Source organism: Pseudorasbora parva, chromosome 18, assembly GCF_024679245.1.
Source record: "Pseudorasbora parva isolate DD20220531a chromosome 18, ASM2467924v1, whole genome shotgun sequence".
NCBI classification, from domain to species: domain Eukaryota; kingdom Metazoa; phylum Chordata; class Actinopteri; order Cypriniformes; family Gobionidae; genus Pseudorasbora; species Pseudorasbora parva.
The window spans coordinates 43,075,909-43,099,266 of record NC_090189.1 but is presented as its reverse complement, the minus strand read 5'-3'; the positions used below and the strand labels follow the sequence as shown (position 1 = coordinate 43,099,266).

The 23,358-nt window shown below is 48.1% G+C and overlaps 1 protein-coding gene across 1 annotated transcript; it reads right to left on the bottom strand.

Annotated features, from left to right (window-relative positions):
- Positions 1–213: 213 nt before the first annotated feature.
- On the bottom strand, positions 214–1,891 carry LOC137046066 (endonuclease domain-containing 1 protein-like). Its single transcript, XM_067423121.1, has 2 exons — positions 1,572–1,891; positions 214–1,299 (listed from the first exon to the last, which is right to left on the bottom strand). Exons 1-2 carry the CDS (start codon positions 1,866–1,868, stop codon positions 214–216), a joined length of 1,383 nt encoding a protein of 460 aa, XP_067279222.1. The 5' UTR covers positions 1,869–1,891.
- Between the last annotated feature and the right edge of the window lie 21,467 nt (positions 1,892–23,358).

Genomic DNA, 23,358 nt, shown 5'->3' with positions numbered 1-23,358 from the left:
GAAACTCTAATTCTTAATATCTGTAATTCATATCCTGAGAATAATTAAAAGTCTAATCAGTTCACCATATTTACCTGTATATTCTACTGCATTGCATTGTGTTATAGAGTTAACGTAAATGTCCGTAAATTAGTGGATAATGTTAATGTGCTGTCAGTATTTTTCTATTATTTTACTGATTTATTTTTCACACTACACATTGTAAACCATCCATTATGCACAATTTTTGCAACAGTACTCCCAGTTATTGTTATCATCCGTGTAGCACCACAGGTAACTATAGCCGTGGTATCCACACATATGGTTGGACCTGCAGGTTTTTTCATTCAAAGCTGAGTAGCAGTCATCATAACTACAGCACTTGGCATAATTGCCTTCAACATCTGTGTAGCACCACGGCTCTCTTGAACCATATTTGGCACAGACACAGAGGCAGGGCTCCCCATTTTTCGCTATACTTCCAGGGCTGCAGGAATCCGACTCGTAGCTGAGTAAATGGCGTTTAACAGACACGCCCTTAAGGGTGTCCTCTGCCATAGTATTTCCAAAGCCTAATTTTGCTCTCACTTCTCTCACATTTACATTATGTTCAGATGCCTTTTTTACCGCACCAAGTGTGTTCTGCACACCTGAGCTCATTTGGACTTTTTGATTAATTAATTCTATTAACTTTTTCTGAACCATTTTTGATTTATCATTCATACCAAAACAATCATCCTCAAAAACATTGACTTTAACTGACTGCTGAGTTCCTGAGTGCCTCTTATAGAGATCTGTTAGTTGATCATTCAGGTCTGAGACACTAATTAGGTTTATGTCAGGCTCTTCGGGCTTGTTTTCCCCAATATAGCCGAAGGAGAAAGACTTTTCCACATCACTCTGGTGTCTATAACACACAGCTGTCCAGATGTGAGAGGGCACCGACACCCTTTCAGGGTCGTCAGAGATTTCCCTCTGTGGTATCCGTACATTCACATCAGGTACTGTACCTGTGACAATGTAGGCTGTTGCAGAATTTTTGTCACTTATAGTCTGATTGCTTAAAAACGTCCTCAAAGTTCTCTCCATCTTATACCAGTGTTCACGGTTGAATTTCGGGTTCATAGGTGCTGCATTGGTCAGTGTGAACGTTGCTGTACGCCCTTCATTGCAGCTGAAGCTGTTGGGGTTCAGATGTCCACGATCATATCCGGTGTCGCTGTAGTCGCTGCTCATGGCTTGAGATGCTTTAATAGTGGCTTCATTATAGTCTCTCAAGTCTGTCTCAAGGACCATATGTTCAGTTTCGTAACCTGAAATCTACAGAATAAATAATATGTTTGATGGTTAGTTTGATGTTGACTGCTTGTAAATAAAGACTTTGTTTTAAAATGTTCTTGGGGATAAAAGTTCTGTTCTTACTTTGCCTCTTTTAGTGGACATTTATAATGTTTACAGTACAATTACTATATAAGAACATTAAAAAAACTACCTTCCATCTAATATACATTTCAAATTATTTGCAATGGCAAAACAGAATGAAGAGCAATAATTCGTGGTCTGCCAGTAGAAGAGCAGAAGCACATAGTCACCTGTGGCTCGACGTGCCAGTTGTCTGACCTTCCGTTGTCATTCATGCAGTCAGGGTTAAAGATGAAGGCGCTGTAGAGGGGAATCCTGTGATGAACTGAGTACAGCGTAGCATAATAAGTCTTCATTACTCCTTCATTAGAATACATCTGACAGATTCTCCTGGCATTCTGATCCATTCCTCTTGGTTCTGTGCCTCTGTAGAAGAACTCTCTACACTTAAATTCATCCTCATCTACTCTTGCCTGAGCACTGAATGCTCTCAGCACAATACAGGTGAGCAGACCCAGAACAAACATGGTGTTTTAGAGCAGAGACACCAGAAGCAGAGACACTTTAAATACACAGAGTCAGAGATGTTGTTGAGGGTGTGCCTGAAATTAGCCAACGAGAAGACCTGAGGAATGTGGTAGGACCTCCTCTTCATCAGGCTTATGGGACTAATTTTAGAGCAGGAACAGAAACACTGATTTATTGTAAAAAAAAAAAAAAAAATACACACAAAAAAAACTGTCAAATGCTGCTCAGTAATAGAAATCTAAAATCTAAAAATGTTGCATCACTTCTGCATCAGGAAGAAGGAGCATGTTTTGTGATTGAGGCAGGTTCCTCAGTTTTGAAGTCACGGTTCGGTACATGAATTGAGAGAAAACTAATATAATGAATGTATGGGCTAGTGCAGGGGTTTTCAAACTGGGGTCCGGGGACCCCCAGGGGTCCTCCAGAAGGTTCTAAGGGGTCCCCAGAAAATTTGTAGATAATAAAAAGATAAAGCAAAAATGGATCAAGTCTACTGGCCAATCTAACTGTTTAATTTCTAAACGTTTCTCACCTTATTTACCTTTCAGAATTGTATATGTTTGCTTTGTATCTTGCTAGTGAATTTTTCTCACTATAGCCCATCTTGTCATGCTCACTGGGTTCGTAGAGCAGAATTTTTAATGCGGTACACAATCTGCTTACAAGTACATACATTTATTGTGAAAGTTGCTTATACACGTAATTTTTAATTGAACACCTTCGTCAGGTTTATACGTCCAACATTAAGAATATCCAATTTAAATTTGGAAACAATGTTGTATTAAAAATGTCATACTTACTATCTATCTAACAGTTTAAATGTTTTTTCATACATAAAAATATATCGATGGATTTAAGGGGGTCCCCCATAAAGGTGCATCATATATGGGGTCCTTGGCATCGTAAAGTTTGAAAACCCCTGGGCTAGTGATATTAAAGTGTATTATTAGTACTTTACAGTACTTTATTAGTGCTGTAAGTGTACTTTATTAGTGTTGTAAGTCTGCTTTATTAGTGTTGTAAGTGAACTTTATTAGTGTTGTAAGTGAACTTTATTAGTGCTGTAAGTGTGCTTTATTAGTGTTGTAAGTGTGCTTTATTAGTGTTGTAAGTGTGCTTTATTAGTGTTGTAAGTGAACTTTATTAGTGTTGTAAGTGAACTTTATTAGTGCTGTAAGTGTGCTTTATTAGTGCTGTAAGTGTGCTTTATTAGTGTTGTAAGTGTGCTTTATTAGTGTTGTAAGTGAACTTTATTAGTGTTGTAAGTGAACTTTATTAGTGCTGTAAGTGTGCTTTATTAGTGTTGTAAGTGTGCTTTATTAGTGCTGTAAGTGTACTTTATTAGTGTTGTAAGTGAACTTTATTAGTGTTGTAAGTGTGCTTTATTAGTGTTGTAAGTGTGCTTTATTAGTTCTGTAAGTGTGCTTTATTAGTGCTGTAAGTGTACTTTATTAGTGTTGTAAGTGTGCTTTATTAGTGTTGTAAGTGAACTTTATTAGTGTTGTAAGTGAACTTTATTAGTGCTGTAAGTGTGCTTTATTAGTGTTGTAAGTGTGCTTTATTAGTGTTGTAAGTGTGCTTTATTAGTGTTGTAAGTGAACTTTATTAGTGTTGTAAGTGAACTTTATTAGTGCTGTAAGTGTGCTTTATTAGTGCTGTAAGTGTGCTTTATTAGTGCTGTAAGTGTGCTTTATTAGTGCTGTAAGTGTGCTTTATTAGTGTTGTAAGTGTGCTTTATTAGTGTTGTAAGTGAACTTTATTAGTGTTGTAAGTGAACTTTATTAGTGCTGTAAGTGTGCTTTATTAGTGTTGTAAGTGTGCTTTATTAGTGCTGTAAGTGTACTTTATTAGTGTTGTAAGTGAACTTTATTAGTGTTGTAAGTGTGCTTTATTAGTGTTGTAAGTGTGCTTTATTAGTGTTGTAAGTGTGCTTTATTAGTGTTGTAAGTGTGCTTTATTAGTGTTGTAAGTGTGCTTTATTAGTGTTGTAAGTGTACTTTATTAGTGCTGTAAGTGTGCTTTATTAGTGCTGTAAGTGTGCTTTATTAGTGTTGTAAGTGTGCTTTATTAGTGTTGTAAGTGTGCTTTATAAGTTCTGTAAGTGTGCTTTATTAGTGCTGTAAGTGTACTTTATTAGTGCTGTAAGTGTACTTTATTAGTGCTGTAAGTGTACTTTATTAGTGCTGTAAGTGTGCTTTATTAGTGTTGTAAGTGTGCTTTATTAGTGCTGTAAGTGTGCTTTATTAGTGTTGTAAGTGTACTTTATTAGTGCTGTAAGTGTACTTTATTAGTGCTGTAAGTGTGCTTTATTAGTGCTGTAAGTGTACTTTATTAGTGCTGTAAGTGTACTTTATTAGTGCTGTAAGTGTACTTTATTAGTGCTGTAAGTGTGCTTTATTAGTGTTGTAAGTGTGCTTTATTAGTGCTGTAAGTGTGCTTTATTAGTGCTGTAAGTGTACTTTATTAGTGCTGTAAGTGTACTTTATTAGTGCTGTAAGTGTACTTTATTAGTGCTGTAAGTGTGCTTTATTAGTGCTGTAAGTGTACTTTATTAGTGCTGTAAGTGTACTTTATTAGTGCTGTAAGTGTGCTTTATTAGTGCTGTAAGTGTGCTTTATTAGTGTTGTAAGTGTGCTTTATTAGTGTTGTAAGTGTGCTTTATAAGTTCTGTAAGTGTGCTTTATTAGTGCTGTAAGTGTACTTTATTAGTGCTGTAAGTGTACTTTATTAGTGCTGTAAGTGTACTTTATTAGTGCTGTAAGTGTGCTTTATTAGTGTTGTAAGTGTGCTTTATTAGTGCTGTAAGTGAACTTTATTAGTGCTGTAAGTGTGCTTTATTAGTGTTGTAAGTGAACTTTATTAGTGCTGTAAGTGTGCTTTATTAGTGTTGTAAGTGTACTTTATTAGTGCTGTAAGTGTACTTTATTAGTGCTGTAAGTGTGCTTTATTAGTGTTGTAAGTGAACTTTATTAGTGCTGTAAGTGTGCTTTATTAGTGTTGTAAGTGTACTTTATTAGTGCTGTAAGTGTACTTTATTAGTGCTGTAAGTGTGCTTATTGTGTTGTAAGTGAACTTTATTAGTGCTGTAAGTGTGCTTTATTAGCGCTGTAAGTGTGCTTTATTAGTGCTGTAAGTGTACTTTATTAGTGCTGTAAGTGTGCTTTATTAGTGTTGTAAGTGTGCTTTATTAGTGTTGTAAGTGTGCTTTATTAGTTCTGTAAGTGTGCTTTATTAGTGCTGTAAGTGTACTTTATTAGTGCTGTAAGTGTGCTTATTGTGTTGTAAGTGAACTTTATTAGTGCTGTAAGTGTGCTTTATTAGTGTTGTAAGTGTGCTTTATTAGTGCTGTAAGTGTGCTTTATTAGTGTTGTAAGTGTGCTTTATTAGTGCTGTAAGTGTGCTTTATTAGTGTTGTAAGTGTACTTTATTAGTGCTGTAAGTGTGCTTTATTAGTGCTGTAAGTGTGCTTTATTAGTGTTTTAAGTGTGCTTTATTAGTGTTGTAAGTGTACTTTATTAGTGCTGTAAGTGTGCTTTATTAGTGCTGTAAGTGTGCTTTATTAGTGTTGTAAGTGTGCTTTATTAGTGCTGTAAGTGTGCTTTATTAGTGCTGTAAGTGTGCTTTATTAGTGCTGTAAGTGTGCTTTATTAGTGCTGTAAGTGTGCTTTATTAGTGCTGTAAGTGTGCTTTATTAGTGCTGTAAGTGTGCTTTATTAGTGTTGTAAGTGTGCTTTATTAGTGCTGTAAGTGTGCTTTATTAGTGTTGTAAGTGTACTTTATTAGTGCTGTAAGTGTGCTTTATTAGTGCTGTAAGTGTGCTTTATTAGTGTTTTAAGTGTGCTTTATTAGTGCTGTAAGTGTGCTTTATTAATGTTGTAAGTGTGATTTATTAGTGCTGTAAGTGTGCTTTATTAGTGCTGTAAGTGTGCTTTATTAGTGTTGTAAGTGTGCTTTATTAGTGCTGTAAGTTTACTTTATTAGTGCTGTAAGTGTGCTTTATTAGTTATTTCTCAAATCTGTCTCAAGGACCATATGTTCAGTTTTGTAACCTGAAACCTACAGTGCTCACCCTGTGGTCTGTGTGGGTCCTAACGCCCCAGTATAGTGATGGTGTTAATGAAGCCAGCAGGGGGCGCTCACCCTGTGGTCTGTGTGTGTCCTAACCCCCCAGTATAGTGATGGTGTTAGTGAGGCCAGTAGGGGGCGCTCACCCTGTGGTCTGTGTGTGTCCTAACCCCCCAGTATAGTGATGGTGTTAGTGAGGCCAGCAGGGTGTGCTCACCCTGGGGTCTGTGTGGGTCCTAACACCCAGTATAGTGATGGTGTTAGTGAGGCAAGCAGGGGGCGCTCACCCTGTGGTCTGTGTGGGTCCTAACGCCCCAGTATAGTGATGGTGTTAGTGAGGCCAGCAGGGGGTGCTCACCCTGAGGTCTGTGTGGGTCCTAACGCCCCAGTACAGTGATGGTGTTAGTGAGGCCAGCAGGGGGTGCTCACCCTGAGGTCTGTGTGGGTCCTAACGCCCCAGTATAGTGATGGTGTTAGTGAGGCCAGCAGGGGGCAATCACCCTGTGGTCTGTGTGTGTCCTAACGCCCCAGTATAGTGATGGTGTTAGTGAGGCCAGTAGGGGGCGCTCACCCTGTGGTCTGTGTGTGTCCTAACGCCCCAGTATAGTGATGGTGTTAGTGAGGCCAGCAGGGGGCGCTCACCCTGTGGTCTGGGTGGGTCCTAACGCCCCAGTATAGGGATGGTGTTAGTGAGGTCAGCAGGGGGCGCTCACCCTGTGGTCTGTGTGGGTCCTAATGCCCCAGTATAGTGATGGTGTTAGTGAGGTCAGCAGGGGGCGCTCACCCTGTGGTCTGTTTGGGTCCCAATGCCCCAGTATAGTGATGGTGTTAGTGATGCCAGCAGGGGGCGCTCACCCTGAGGTCTGTGTGGGTCCTAACGCCCCAGTACAGTGATGGTGTTAGTGAGGCCAGCAGGGGGTGCTCACCCTGAGGTCTGTGTGGGTCCTAACGCCCCAGTATAGTGATGGTGTTAGTGAGGCCAGCAGTGGGCAATCACCCTGTGGTCTGTGTGTGTCCTAACGCCCCTGTATAGTGATGGTGTTAGTGAGGCCAGTAGGGGGCGCTCACCCTGTGGTCTGTGTGTGTCCTAACGCCCCAGTATAGTGATGGTGTTAGTGAGGCCAGCAGGGGGCGCTCACCCTGTGGTCTGGGTGGGTCCTAACGCCCCAGTATAGGGATGGTGTTAGTGAGGTCAGCAGGGGGCGCTCACCCTGTGGTCTGTGTGGGTCCTAATGCCCCAGTATAGTGATGGTGTTAGTGAGGTCAGCAGGGGGCGCTCACCCTGTGGTCTGTTTGGGTCCCAATGCCCCAGTATAGTGATGGTGTTAGTGATGCCAGCAGGGGGCGCTCACCCTGTGGTCTGTGTGGGTCCTAATGCCTCAATATAGTGACTGTGTTAGTGAGGTCAGCAGGGGGCGCTCACCCTGGGGTCTGTGTGGGTCCTAATGCCCCAGTATAGTGATGGTGTTAGTGAGGCCAGCAGGGGGCGCTCACCCTGGGGTCTGTGTGGGTCCTAACAGCCCAGTTTAGTGATGGTGTTAGTGATACCAGCAGGGGCCGCTCACCCTGTGGTCTGTGTGGGTCCTAATGCCTCAGTATAGTGACTGTGTTAGTGAGGTCAGCAGGGGGCGCTCACCCTGGGGTCTTTGTGGGTCCTAATGCCCCAGTATAGTGATGGTGTTAGTGAGGCCAGCAGGGGGCGCTCACCCTGGGGTCTGTGTGGGTCCTAACAGCCCAGTGTAGTGATGGTGTTAGTTAGGCCAGCAGGGGGCGCTCACCCTGTGGTCTGTGTGGGTCCTAACGCCCCAGTATAGTGATGGTGTTAGTGAGGCCAGCAGGGGGGCGCTCACCCTGTGGTCTGTGTGGGTCCTAATGCCCCAGTATAGTGATGGTGTTAGTGAGGCCAGCAGGGGGCGCTCACCCTGTGGTCTGTGTGGGTCCTAATGCCCCAGTATAGTGATGGTGTTAGTGAGGCCAGCAGGGGGCGCTCACCCTGTTGTCTGTGTGGGTCCTAATGCCCCAGTATAGTGATGGTGTTAGTGAGGCCAGCAGGGGGCGCTCACCCTGTGGTCTGTGTGGGTCCTAATGCCCCAGTATAGTGATGGTGTTAGTGAGGTCAGCAGGGGGCGCTCACCCTGTGGTCTGTGTGGGTACTAATGCCCCAGTATAGTGATGGTGTTAGTGAGGCCAGCAGGGGGCGCTCAACCTGTGGTCTGTGTGGGTCCTAACAGCCCAGTATAGTGATGGTGTTAGTGAGGCCATCAGGGGGCGCTCACCCTGTGGTCTGTGTGGATCCTAACAGCCCAGTGTAGTGATGGTGTTAGTGAGGCCAGCAGGGAGCGCTCACCCTGTGGTCTGTGTGGGTCCTAATGTCCCAGTATAGTGATGGTCTTAGTGAGGCCATCAGGGGGCGCTCACCCTGTGGTCTGTGTGGGTCGTAACAGCCCAGTATAGTGATGGTGTTAGTGAGGCCATCAGGGGGCGCTCAACCTGTGGTCTGTATGGGTCCTAACAGCCCAGTGTAGTGATGGTGTTAGTGAGGCCAGCAGGGAGCGCTCACCCTGTGGTCTGTGTGGATACTAATGCCCCAGTATAGTGATGGTGTTAGTGAGGCCAGCAGGGGGCGCTCACCCTGTGGTCTGTGTGGGTCCTAATGCCCCAGTATAGTGATGGTGTTAGTGAGGCCAGCAGGGGGCGCTCACCCTGTGGTCTGTGTGGGTCCTAATGCCCCAGTATAGTGATGGTGTTAGTGAGGCCAGCAGGGGGGCGCTCACCCTGTGGTCTGTGTGGGTCCTAACGCCCCAGTATAGTTATGGTGTTAGTAAGGTCAGCAGGGGGCGCTCACCCTGTGGTCTGTGTGGGTCCTAACGCCCCAGTATAGTGATGGTGTTAGTGAGGCCAGCAGGGCGCGCTCACCCTGGGGTCTGTGTGGGTCCTAACAGCCCAGTATAGTGATGGTGTTAGTGAGGCCAGCAGGGGGCGCTCACCCTGTGGTCTGTGTGGGTACTTATGCCCCAGAATAGTGATGGTGTTAGTGAGGCCAGCAGGGGGCGCTCACCCTGTGGTCTGTGTGGGTCCTAATGCCCCAGTACAGTGATGGTGTTAGTGAGGTCAGCAGGGGGCGCTCACCCTGTGGTCTGTGTGGGTACTAATGCCCCAGTACAGTGATGGTGTTAGTGAGGTCAGCAGGGGGCGCTCACCCTGTGGTCTGTGTGGGTACTAATGCCCCAGTATAGCGATGGTGTTAGTGAGGCCAGCAGGGGGCGGTCACCCTGTGGTCTGTGTGGGTCCTAATGCCCCAGTATAGTGATGGTGTTAGTGAGGTCAGCAGGGGGCGCTCACCCTGTGGTCTGTGTGGGTACTAATGCCCCAGTATAGCGATGGTGTTAGTGAGGCCAGCAGGGGGCGGTCACCCTGTGGTCTGTGTGGGTCCTAATGCCCCAGTATAGTGATGGTGTTAGTGAGGTCAGCAGGGGGCGCTCACCCTGTGGTCTGTGCGGGTACTAATGCCCCAGTATAGTGATGGTGTTAGTAAGGCCAGCAGGGGGCACTCACCCTGTGGTCTGTGTGGGTCCTAATGCCCCAGTATAGTGATGGTGTTAGTGAGGCCAGCAGGGGGCGCTCACCCTGTGGTCTGTGTGGGTCCTAATGCCCCAGTATAGTGATGGTGTTAGTGAGGCCAGCAGGGGGCGCTCACCCTGTGGTCTGTGTGGGTCCTAACGCCCCAGTATAGTGATGGTGTTAGTGAGGCCAGCAGGGGGCGCTCACCCTGTGGTCTGTGTGGGTCCTAACGCCCCAGTATAGTGATGGTGTTAGTGAGGCCAGCAGGGGGCGCTCACCTTTGGGTCTGTGTGGGTCCTAACAGCCCAGTATAGTGATGGTCTTAGTGTGGCCAGCAGGGGGCGCTCACCCTGTGGTCTGTGTGGGTCCTAACGCCCCAGTATAGTGATGGTGTTAGTGAGGTTAGCAGGGGCCGCTCACCCTGTGGTCTGTTTGGGTCCTAATGCCCCAGTATAGTGATGGTGTTAGTGAGGCCAGCAGGGGGCGCTCAACCTGTGGTCTGTGTGGGTCCTAACGCCCCAGTATAGGGATGGTGTTAGTGAGGCCAGCAGGGGGACGCTCACCCTGTGGTCTGTGTGGGTCCTAACGCCCCAGTATAGTTATGGTGTTAGTAAGGTCAGCAGGGGGCGCTCACCCTGTGGTCTGTGTGGGTCCTAACGCCCCAGTATAGTGATGGTGTTAGTGAGGCCAGCAGCTCACCCTGTGGTCTGTGTGGGTACTAATGTCCCAGTATAGTGATGGTGTTAGTGAGGCCAGCAGGGGGCGCTCACCCTGTGGTCTGTTTGGGTCCTAACGCCCCAGTATAGTGATGGTGTTAGGGAGGCCAGCAGGGGGCGCTCACCCTGTGGTATGTGTGGGTCCTAACGCCCCAGTATAGTGATGGTGTTAGTGAGGCCAGCAGGGGGCGCTCACCCTGTGGTCTGTGTGGGTCCTAATGCCCCAGTACAGTGATGGTGTTAGTGAGGTCAGCAGGGGGCGCTCACCCTGTGGTCTGTGTGGGTACTAATGCCCCAGTATAGTGATGGTGTTAGTGAGGCCAGCAGGGGGTGCTCACCCTGTGGTCTGTGTGGGTCCTAATGCCCCAGTACAGTGATGGTGTTAGTGAGGTCAGCAGGGGGCGCTCACCCTGTGGTCTGTGTGGGTACTAATGCCCCAGTTTAGCGATCGTGTTAGTGAGGCCAGCAGGGGGCGCTCACCCTGTGGTCTGTGTGGGTCCTAATGCCCCAGTATAGTGATGGTGTTAGTGAGGTCAGCAGGGGGCGCTCACCCTGTGGTCTGTGTGGGTACTAATGCCCCAGTATAGTGATGATGATAGTGAGGCCAGCAGGGGGCGCTCACCTTTGGGTCTGTGTGGGTCCTAACAGCCCAGTATAGTGATGGTCTTAGTGAGGCCAGCAGGGGGCGCTCACGCTGTGGTCTGTGTGGGTCCTAACGCCCCAGTATAGTGATGGTGTTAGTGAGGTCAGCAGGGGCCGCTCACCCTGTGGTCTGTGTGGGTACTAAAGCCCCAGTGTAGTGATGGTGTTAGTGAGGCCAGCAGGGGGCGCTCACCCTGTGGTCTGTGTGGGTCCTAACAGCCCAGTATAGTGATGGTGTTAGTGAGGCCAGCAGGGGGCGCTCACCCTGTGGTCTGTGTGGGTCCTAATGCCCCAGTATAGTGATGGTGTTAGTGAGGCCAGCAGGGGACGCTCACCCTGTGGTCTGTGTGGGTCCTAACGCCCCAGTATAGTGATGGTCTTAGTGAGGCCAGCAGGGGGCGCTCACCCTGTGGTCTGTGTGGGTCCTAACGCCCCAGTATAGTGATGGTGTTAGTGAGGCCAGCAGGGGGCGCTTACCCTGTGGTCTGTGTGGGTCCTAATGCCCCAGTATAGTGATGGTGTTAATGAGGCCAGCAGGGGGCGCTCACCCTGTGGTCTGTGTGTGTCCTAACGCCCCAGTATAGTGATGGTGTTAGTAAGGCCAGCAGGGGGCGCTCACCCTGGGGTCTGTGTGGTTCCTAATGCCCCAGTATAGTGATGGTGTTAGTGAGGCCAGCAGGGGGCGCTCACCCTGTGGTCTGTGTGAGTCCTAACGCCCCAGTATAGTGATGGTGTTAGTGAGGCCAGCAGGGGGTGCTCACTCTGTGGTCTGTGTGTGTCCTAACGCCCCAGTATAGTGATGGTGTTAGTGAGGCCAGCAGGGGGCGCTCACCTTTGGGTCTGTGTGGGTCCTAACAGCCCAGTATAGTGATGGTCTTAGTGTGGCCAGCAGGGGGCGCTCACCCTGTGGTCTGTGTGGGTCCTAACGCCCCAGTATAGTGATGGTGTTAGTGAGGTTAGCAGGGGCCGCTCACCCTGTGGTCTGTTTGGGTCCTAATGCCCCAGTATAGTGATGGTGTTAGTGAGGCCAGCAGGGGACGCTCAACCTGTGGTCTGTGTGGGTCCTAACGCCCCAGTATAGTGATGGTGTTAGTGAGGCCAGCAGGGGGGCGCTCACCCTGTGGTCTGTGTGGGTCCTAACGCCCCAGTATAGTTATGGTGTTAGTAAGGTCAGCAGGGGGCGCTCACCCTGTGGTCTGTGTGGGTCCTAACGCCCCAGTATAGTGATGGTGTTAGTGAGGCCAGCAGGGCGCGCTCACCCTGTGGTCTGTGTGGGTACTAACGCCCCAGTATAGTGATGGTGTTAGTGAGGCCAGCAGGGGGCGCTCACCCTGTGGTCTGTGTGGGTACTAATGCCCCAGTATAGTGATGGTGTTAGTGAGGCCAGCAGGGGGCGCTCACCCTGTGGTCTGTTTGGGTCCTAACGCCCCAGTATAGTGATGGTGTTAGTGAGGCCAGCAGGGGGCGCTCACCCTGTGGTCTGTGTGGGTCCTAACGCCCCAGTATAGTGATGGTGTTAGTGAGGCCAGCAGGGGGCGCTCACCCTGTGGTCTGTGTGGGTCCTAATGCCCCAGTACAGTGATGGTGTTAGTGAGGTCAGCAGGGGGCGCTCACCCTGTGGTCTGTGTGGGTACTAATGCCCTAGTATAGTGATGGTGTTAGTGAGGCCAGCAGGGGGTGCTCACCCTGTGGTCTGTGTGGGTACTAATGCCCCAGTATAGCGATGGTGTTAGTGAGGCCAGCAGGGGGCGGTCACCCTGTGGTCTGTGTGGGTCCTAATGCCCCAGTATAGGGATGGTGTTAGTGAGGTCAGCAGGGGGCGCTCACCCTGTGTTCTGTGTGGGTACTAATGCCCCAGTATAGTGATGGTGATAGTGAGGCCAGCAGGGGGCGCTCACCCTGTGGTCTGTGTGGGTCCTAACGCCCCAGTATAGTGATGGTGTTAGTGAGGCCAGCAGGGGGTTCTCACCCTGTGGTCTGTGTGGGTCCTAAAGCCCCAGTATAGTGATGGTGTTAGTGAGGCCAGCAGGGTTTGCTCACCCTGTGGTCTGTGTGGGTCCTAATGCCCCAGTAAAGTGATGGTGTCAGTGAGGTCAGCAGGGGGCGCTCACCCTGTGGTCTGTGCGGGTACTAATGCCCCAGTATAGTGATGGTGTTAGTAAGGCCAGCAGGGGGCGCTCACCCTGTGGTCTGTGTGGGTCCTAATGCCCCAGTATAGTGATGGTGTTAGTGAGGCCAGCAGGGGGCGCTCACCCTGTGGTCTGTGTGAGTCCTAACGCCCCAGTATAGTGATGGTGTTAGTGAGGCCAGCAGGGGGCGCTCACCCTGTGGTCTGTGTGGGTCCTAATGCCCCAGTATAGTGATGGTGTTAGTGAGGCCAGCAGGGGGCGCTCACCCTGTGATCTGTGTGGGTCCTAATGCCCCAGTACAGTGATGGTGTTAGTGAGGTCAGCAGGGGGCGCTCACCCTGTGGTCTGTGTGGGTACTAATGCCCCAGTATAGGGATGGTGTTAGTGAGGCCAGCAGGGGGCGCTCACCTTTGGGTCTGTGTGGGTCCTAACAGCCCAGTATAGTGATGGTCTTAGTGAGGCCAGCAGGGGGCGCTCACGCTGTGGTCTGTATGGGTCCTAACGCCCCAGTGTAGTGATGGTGTTAGTGAGGTCAGCAGGGGCCGCTCACCCTGTGGTCTGTGTGGGTACTAATGCCCCAGTGTAGTGATGGTGTTAGTGAGGCCAGCAGGGGGCGCTCACCTTTGGGTCTGTGTGGGTCCTAACAGCCCAGTATAGTGATGGTCTTAGTGTGGCCAGCAGGGGGCGCTCACCCTGTGGTCTGTGTGGGTCCTAACGCCCCAGTATAGTGATGGTGTTAGTGAGGTTAGCAGGGGCCGCTCACCCTGTGGTCTGTGTGGTTCCTAATGCCCCAGTATAGTGATGGTGTTAGTGAGGCCAGCAGGGGGCGCTCACCCTGTGGTCTGTGTGAGTCCTAACGCCCCAGTATAGTGATGGTGTTAGTGAGGCCAGCAGGGGGCGCTCACTCTGTGGTCTGTGTGTGTCCTAACGTCCCAGTATAGTGATGGTGTTAGTGAGGCCAGCAGGGGGCGCTCACCTTTGGGTCTGTGTGGGTCCTAACAGCCCAGTATAGGGATGGTCTTAGTGTGGCCAGCAGGGGGCGCTCACCCTGTGGTCTGTGTGGGTCCTAACGCCCCAGTATAGTGATGGTGTTAGTGAGGTTAGCAGGGGCCGCTCACCCTGTGGTCTGTGTGAGTCCTAACGCCCCAGTATAGTGATGGTGTTAGTGAGGCCAGCAGGGGGCGCTCACTCTGTGGTCTGTGTGTGTCCTAACGTCCCAGTATAGTGATGGTGTTAGTGAGGCCAGCAGGGGGCGCTCACCTTTGGGTCTGTGTGGGTCCTAACAGCCCAGTATAGGGATGGTCTTAGTGTGGCCAGCAGGGGGCGCTCACCCTGTGGTCTGTGTGGGTCCTAACGCCCCAGTATAGTGATGGTGTTAGTGAGGTTAGCAGGGGCCGCTCACCCTGTGGTCTGTTTGGGTCCTAATGCCCCAGTATAGTGATGGTGTTAGTGAGGCCAGCAGGGGAAGCTCACCCTGTGGTCTGTGTGGGTCCTAACGCCCCAGTATAGTGATGGTGTTAGTGAGGCCAGCAGGGGGCGCTCACCCTGTGGTCTGTGTGGGTACTAATGCCCCAGTATAGTGATGGTGTTAGTGAGGCCAGCAGGGGGCGCTCACCCTGTGGTCTGTTTGGGTCCTAACGCCCCAGTATAGTGATGGTGTTAGTAAGGCCAGCAGGGGGCGCTCACCCTGTGGTCTGTGTGGGTCCTAACGCCCCAGTATAGTGATGGTGTTAGTGAGGCCAGCAGGGGGCGCTCACCCTGTGGTCTGTGTGGGTCCTAATGCCCCAGTACAGTGATGGTGTTAGTGAGGTCAGCAGGGGGCGCTCACCCTGTGGTCTGTGTGGGTACTAATGCCCCAGTATAGTGATGGTGTTAGTGAGGCCAGCAGGGGGTGCTCACCCTGTGGTCTGTGTGGGTCCTAATGCCCCAGTACAGTGATGGTGTTAGTGAGGTCAGCAGGGGGCGCTCACCCTGTGGTCTGTGTGGGTACTAATGCCCCAGTATAGCGATGGTGTTAGTGAGGCCAGCAGGGCGCGGTCACCCTGTGGTCTGTGTGGGTCCTAATGCCCCAGTATAGTGATGGTGTTAGTGAGGTCAGCAGGGGGCGCTCACCCTGTGGTCTGTGTGGGTACTAATGCCCCAGTATAGTGATGGTGATAGTGAGGCCAGCAGGGGGCGGTCACCCTGTGGTCTGTGTGGGTCCTAACGCCCCAGTATAGTGATGGTGTTAGTGAGGCCAGCAGGGGGGTGCTCACCCTGTGGTCTGTGTGGGTCCTAAAGCCCCAGTATAGTGATGGTGTTAGTGAGGCCAGCAGGGGGTGCTCACCCTGTGGTCTGTGTGGGTCCTAATGCCCCAGTAAAGTGATGGTGTTAGTGAGGTCAGCAGGGGGCGCTCACCCTGTGGTCTGTGCGGGTACTAATGCCCCAGTATAGTGATGGTGTTAGTAAGGCCAGCAGGGGGCGCTCACCCTGTGGTCTGTGTGGGTCCTAATGCCCCAGTATAGTGATGGTGTTAGTGAGGCCAGCAGGGGGCGCTCACCCTGTGGTTTGTGTGAGTCCTAACGCCCCAGTATAGTGATGGTGTTAGTGAGGCCAGCAGGGGGCGCTCACCCTGTGGTCTGTGTGTGTCCTAACGCCCCAGTACAGTGATGGTGTTAGTGAGGTCAGCAGGGGGCGCTCACCCTGTGGTCTGTGCGGGTACTAATGCCCCAGTATAGTGATGGTGTTAGTGAGGCCAGCAGGGGGCACTCACCCTGTGGTCTGTGTGGGTCCTAATGCCCCAGTATAGTGATGGTGTTAGTGAGGTCAGCAGGGGCCGCTCACCCTGTGGTCTGTGTGGGTCCTAATGCCCCAGTATAGTGATGGTGTTAGTGAGGCCAGCAGGGGGCGCTCACCCTGTGGTCTGTGTGGGTCCTAACGCCCCAGTATAGTGATAGTGTTAGTGAGGCCAGCAGGGGGTGCTCACCCTGTGGTCTGTGTGGGTCCTAACGCCCCAGTATAGTGATGGTGTTAGTGAGGCCAGCAGGGGCGCTCACCCTGTGGTCTGTGTGTGTCCTAATGCCCCAGTATAGTGATGGTGTTAGTGAGGCCAGCAGGGGCGCTCACCCTGTGGTCTGTGTGGGTCCTAAAGCCCCAGTATAGTGATGGTGTTAGTGAGGCCAGCAGGGGGCGCTTACCCTGTGGTCTGTGTGGGTCCTAACGCCCCAGTATAGTGATGGTGTTAATGAGGCCAGCAGGGGGCGCTCACCCTGTGGTCTGTGTGTGTCCTAACGCCCCAGTATAGCGATGGTGTTAGTGAGGCCAGCAGGGGGCGGTCACCCTGTGGTCTGTGTGGGTCCTAATGCCCCAGTATAGTGATGGTGTTAGTGAGGTCAGCAGGGGGCGCTCACCCTGTGGTCTGTGTGGGTCCTAATGCCCCAGTATAGTGATGGTGTTAGTGAGGCCAGCAGGGCGCGCTCACCCTGTGGTCTGTGTGGGTCCTAATGCCCCAGTATAGTGATGGTGTTAGTGAGGCCAGCAGGGGGCGGTCACCCTGTGGTCTGTGTGGGTACTAATGCCCCAGTACAGTGATGGTGTTAGTGAGGTCAGCAGGGGGCGCTCACCCTGTGGTCTGTGCGGGTACTAATGCCCCAGTATAGTGATGGTGTTAGTAAGGCCAGCAGGGGGCGCTCACCCTGTGGTCTGTGTGGGTCCTAATGCCCCAGTATAGTGATGGTGTTAGTGAGGCCAGCAGGGGGCGCTCACCCTGTGGTCTGTGTGGGTCCTGATGCCCCAGTATAGTGATGGTGTTAGTGAGGCCAGCAGGGGGTGCTCACCCTGAGGTCTGCGTGGGTCCTAACGCCCCAGTATAGTGATGATGTTAGTGAGGCCAGCAGGGGGCGCTCACACTGTGGTCTGTGTGGGTCCTAATGTCCCAGTATAGTTATGGTGTTAGTGAGGCCATCAGGGGGCGCTCACCCTGTGGTCTGTGTGGGTCCTAATGCCCCAGTATAGTGATGGTGTTAGTGAGGCCAGCAGGGGGCGCTCACCCTGTGGTCTGTGTGGGTCCTAACGCCCCAGTATAGTGATGGTGTTAGTGAGGCCAGTAGGGGGCGCTCACCCTGGGGTCTGTGTGGGTCCTAATGCCCCAGTATAGTGATGGTGTTAGTGAGGCCAGCAGGGGGCGCTCACCCTGTGGTCTGTGTGGGTCCTAACAGCCCAGTATAGTGATGGTGTTAGTGAGGTCAGCAGGGGGCGCTCACCCTGTGGTCTGTGTGGGTCCTAATGCCCCAGTATAGTGATGGTGTTAGTGAGGCCAGCAGGGGGCGCTCACCCTGTGGTCTGTGTGGGTCCTAACGCCCCAGTATAGTGATGGTGTTAGTGAGGCCAGTAGGGGGCGCTCACCCTGGGGTCTGTGTGGGTCCTAATGCCCCAGTATAGTGATGGTGTTAGTGAGGCCAGCAGGGGGCGCTCACCCTGTGGTCTGTGTGGGTCCTAATGCCCCAGTATAGTGATGGTGTTAGTGAGGCCAGCAGGGGGCGCTCACCCTGTGGTCTGTGTGGGTCCTAATGCCCCAGTATAGTGATGGTGTTAGTGAGGCCAGCAGGGGGCGCTCACCCTGTGGTCTGTGTGGGTCCTAACAGCCCAGTGTAGTGATTGGGACACTGTACTGTAACAAGTACAGTTACAGGTCCAAGTGGATCTGCCCACAGGTGGTGGTTGAGGAGAGACCCCTGACATGAGTGTAAAGCGCTTTGGGTGTGCAGTAGTAAATATGAAAGCGCTAGATAAATGCCTCATTAATTTATCCGTAGGAGGCTTTCTGGGGCAGCAGTCTTACTGGTCATAACTGGCAGGAACCGGTTGTCCACCAGTTTCCATCCCCAATCCACTGTGTTCACCTTCCTTTCCAATCCACACCATGATCTTGAAGTAAACTCTTTGGCAGTGGTATTTGGTTTAGGACTCAATTGGAGGCGGACATTCTGGGGTAACAAATTATTTAGTGGTAACTATTTTATTGCTAAAAAGGTTGTAGCGCAAAGAGGCAAGTTAATTGGTACTCCTTTTGCCAAACAACACTGCCATTTCCTTGGTCCCATGGTCCTCTATGACATTCTTTGCTTGATGTGGGAGCAGAAACCCGTTTGTCACGGTCCTTTTTCACTCTGTTGTGATTGCTACGATGTTTCCCATTCAGTGGAAGGTCCCCTTACCATAAATAGCAGAGGTCTTCAACCCTGCTCCTGGGGACCCACTGTCCTGCAGAGTTTAGCTCCAACCCTAATCAAAGACAGGTGAAGCTAATCAAGCTCTTCAGGATCACTTGTTGAAAATACACAGGCAAGTGTGTTGAAACAGGTTGGAAATAAGTTTTGCAGGACAGTGAGTCCTCAGGAGCAGGGTTGAAGATCTCTGATCAATAGTAAGGATGCTGTGGTCAACATTGTCCAATATTGTCCCCAGCAAAAAGAAGTTCCATGTCCAGCACATCTATGTCATCCGCTAACATATCTGGAGCAACTGAGACTGCTACATTCTTTTCAAAACGCAAAATTTCCTGATGAAGCAAATCCCATTCCATGAACGGTATCCGCCAGGAATTGTGACCGATTCATATGACGTGCCTGCACTGCAAGGCCAAGTTGTAACGGAGCCACAACAGCATGTTATCGTGCTGCCTGGACAATTGCCTGTCCAATTCCTGCAACCTTTCGGCTTATCTCCTTACCCACAAAAAGACCATTCAAAAGTGTACGGAGAGTCTCAGGAAAAAACAAAAGGTCACACTCAAGGGACTTTGTGCTCAGATATTGATCCATAACGGATGGGACATTGGACTTGATATCACTTTTGATCAATCACGCAGCTGTTTGAATGATTGCTTGTTTCTGGGATTCCTCATCCTTTTCTTATTCTCTGAAATAATTTGTGATGTCTTCTCTCTCATTGGCCCTCATTTATCAATAGTGCACACACCAAATTTCCAGCGTACACCCAAACCCACGGTGACTTTGAGATTTATCAATATGGACGTTGGCGTACGGCACGCTCGAATCCTACGCCAGCTCAGGAGGTGGTGTACGCGCACACACACACACACACACACACACACACACACACACACACTCCAATCCTACTCCAGCTCAGGAGGTGGTGTACGCACACACACACACACACATACTCCAATCCTACGCCAGCTCAGGAGGTGGTGTACGCACACACACACACACACACACACACACACTCCAATCCTACTCCAGCTCAGGAGGTGGTGTACGCACACACACACACACACATACTCCAATCCTACGCCAGCTCAGGAGGTGGTGTACGCACACACACACACACACACACACACACACACACACACTCCAATCCTACTCCAGCTCAGGAGGTGGTGTACGCACACACACACACACACATACTCCAATCCTACACCAGCTCAGGAGGTGGTGTACGCACACACACACACACACACACTCCAATCCTACTCCAGCTCAGGAGGTGGTGTACACACTTTTGAGTTAGTGTGAAAATGCGCAGAAAAACTATTTCTAACACCACAAAACACACTGACAAAGATATGCTATATTATGACCCACTGTAAACAACAACAACAACAACAACAACAACAACAACAACATAGTAATTATAAACTTCACTGTTTATTTTTGTGCAACATGGACTTCAATGTTTAATCTGTGAGACTTTACCAAAGCGTTTGATTTGTAGGCCTGTATTCCTCCAGTTGAGCCTGTGCGCTTTACCTGACGGCTCAGGGTTAGGCCCGGCAGCTGCACACGCACTGGGACTGAAAATAATTCAGACTGACAAAATAATAAAAATCACATTCTTCTTCTTTTAAATAATACTAATAATAAAATAAATAATAACGACATTCTTCTTCTAAATAACAATAAGCGTCATTAATAATAAAAACCATAATAATAATACGAATCTTACAAATTGTCATGCAATTATTATTGTGAATGAATGGTGCTCCACATCACATCATCATCATATCGTACACCCCAATAGCCTACATGTGCCGTAATACGAAATTAAATGCTAATTGTTTAAAAACATGTTCTGTAAAATAATGCATTGATAATTTCTCACCCAAACAGCTTTAAACTGCTGGAGTGCTTCTCAACCCCCACACTATTAACAGTACTCATAATTTAGGTCCATATTTTGTTTTTGTGGGCGCCTTTTTCCCCACTCTATAAACTCTCAAATAAAACGATTTCGCTTTTTTCCACTTCCCTGGTGATTGTCTCGATCGGGCGCGTCTCAATCATCTCACTAGTCCACTAGTCAGGGCACTGATCAGGGATCAGCCCATTGACTTATGCCCTAATCAGTGCCCTGACTAGTGGACTAGTGAGATGATTGAGCGCGCCCGATCTCCACGTCGGAGAAGTTTCGCTTCTTTGCCGTCTTCTGTGTGTCCATGGCGTAAAATGAGGGCGTGGGGGAGGCAGAGCCTTGAATATATAGGGGCGTGTTATTCTAATGACGATCGTTTTCAGCCGCGGCATTTATCAAGGGCAGGTAAAGCGTACACCTGGATTGCAGAGGTGCGCACAGCTTCATAAATCAGGCGGTGAGAGGAGTGTAAGCATAATCTTACGCCAACATATACGCCGTTTCTACGCAAGATTGATAAATGAGGGCCATTGTCACTGTCATGGAGGCCTTCCCCTTCAGTGAAATGTACCTTTCCTGGTACTGTTCTCTCAATTATTCTATTGCATCATGTCATGCGTGAATCAGTGGGTGGAGCTAAACAGGCAGTGATGAAGTAGGCATTGATATTCTTCTGCAGAGTCGGTGCTTGCCTCCCTTTGACGTAATTGAAAAACCTGTCGTTTGGTGGGCCTGGCGTCAATAAAAGCTTTTATTGGACTAACAAGGAAGTTTTCAGTTCTATAACTTACAGGATATTCTTATAGTATGATGACCTCTAATATGTCAAATGTGCAAGGAAAATGAGATTTCTCAGTTCATGACCCCTTTAAAGTAGTCAAGGATGAATTTTGTTTGCGCAAAATGGTATACACTGTGCTGAAACAACATCTCAATGAGGCATGCAATATCAAATGTCAGTATTCTCTTCCACCATCTTCTGAAACGCTGAAAATTGTGAATTTAGTTTTGTTGGGTTAAGTATAATGCCACCTTTATACTCAAAAACATCAATAGATGATGCATTACATATGTATTACCTTATTCATATTGAAATGAGTGACCATTGTAGAGGGTTCACACACAGGCCTCTGTTCGGGCTAATTCAGAGTTGTTTATGATCAAAGTTATACAACTCAATTTAAGTTACTTTTGGGTGCAATAACTTTTACATTGAATACCAAGTCTGTGTTTTAGCAAAAAAAAAAAAAAGGGTACGTGTCATAGGCTAAATCATTTACATCTCTGGTTCACCCCAAACAAAGATAAAACCTTACAGTAATCTCACAAAAACATGTATTCCATAAGTATGTAATTATGTCAGAGCAATTTAGACAAGTCCAATGGGTTCATAGACCCAGAAAACATGGGGTTAGACTTGGCTAGGTCAAATAATGGAGGTGTTAGGATATTTTAAGGCCTTCCTGCCCATCTTGGACGCCATCTTGAAAATGACACCTTTCTAGTGGTCAAATTTTGGTAAACTTTTATAACGTTATTAAGGACCCCTAATACTACAAAAAACAGCTGAAAACCCCTTTGTTAGAATTAGTTTGGGGTTAGGTGTTTTGTTTCCATATATGCGGCCGCCTATTGTACAAAAATGGCCTTATATGGCCCCTTTAAAGGTACAAATATCATAAATATAAAGATTTAAATACATCAAAGCTGATTGGGAATTTTAACTCTGCAGATCACCCTGATAGTTAACCAGAATTGTAAGTCAGAATGTACAGATGGTAAGCATAATTACATTAACTCAAAACTAACTCAATTAAAATACCACAGCCCATACTGTTTTCTTTTTAATTAGAATATAGACATTAAGAGAATAAAATGTTATTTAAGTACTTTTACTTTTAATACTTAAAGTACATTTAAAATCAGGTACTTTTTACTTAAGTAGGGTTATCATTATAGTACTTCAACTTTTACTAAAGTAAATATGTCTCTGGTTACTTGTGCTTTTACTGAAGTCCTGAGATTCAGTACTTCCTCCACCACTGCATATCCGCTGTTGATCCGTCACCAACACAAAAAACAGATGCTATAGAGAGACTTCAGGGGTAAAACACTGGAACCTGAAAGACCGCTTTAACTTCCGCGTGTTTTATCAAAGCATGAAGCTCTGCAGGAAGAAGAGCAGACCAGACCAGTTTCTTTCAAAAATTTTACTAGCTGTGAATATTTTTTCCTTAATGCTGTTCCAAGAATGTTATTCAAAGTGAAATTTAGTTTTAATTTTACAAACATCTATTCATTTCTTTCTTTCCTTTTTATATGCATTACAATCCATCAGCACATGTTGGACAGATTCTGGTTTATTTCCTCACTACAGTTTTTACTCATATCTCTTTTCATGCCAACAGAGTTTTGAATATTATAAAAAGGTCTTCCTGTATCATTAATGTCCCAGTATTCCTGCCATATAGTTTTTAGTTTGATCCTTTATGGTTGTTTTAGCCTCAGGTTTACTTAATTCAATCTGCAACTCTACTGTTGGTGACTTAAGAGATTGTTTAGCTAACATATCCACTTCTTCATTTCCTTTCACACCAACATGTGCAAAAGTGGACCTCATAAGAGCCCAGTATATATTTCGTAATGAAGACCTAGTTGCTCCCCAATCTCGTCCTGACAAGTAACGCAATACATTTTGAATTCTCTTGCATTTTGTTTTCATTTTATCGATGTGTTGTCTCCATTTAAGCTTTTCATCAAATAAAACTCCAAGAAATCGAATCACCCTAACTTGCTCAACTTCTTTACCATATCATTTCAATGAAATGTGTTTATGTTGTTTAGAGAAGTAAATTATTTGAGATTTGATTGTAGATAATCTGAAACCCCATTTATATGACCATTGTTCTACTGCCTTAACTGCTGTCTGCATTTTCTTTTGCATGTATTCTAGATTTCTACCCCTAATCCAAAGGGCCCCATCATCCGCATATAATGATTTCCCAATACCATGTTCAACTTTATCAAAGATATAATTTATCATTATATTAAATATCAGTGGACTACATACACTACCTTGCGGTGTTCCATTGTCAGTACATACTAGAATACTCCTTACCTACCTTCACTTCTACTATTCTACCAAACAAGAAGTCTAATACCCAGTTTCATGCATACTGAGCTCTTTACACTGTTAAAGACTTGGATTCCCATCCTAAACATAGACAAAGTTTCAAAAACTAATG

Bases quoted from the DNA above. Each gene is read 5' to 3' on its own strand.
- LOC137046066 (XM_067423121.1), bottom strand. From the start codon at position 1,868: ATGTTTGTTCTGGGTCTGCTCACCTGTATTGTGCTGAGAGCATTCAGT. The intron at 1,300-1,571 runs GTGACTATGTGC...TTTATTCTGTAG, and splicing joins ACTGGCACGTCGAGCCACAG to ATTTCAGGTTACGAAACTGA.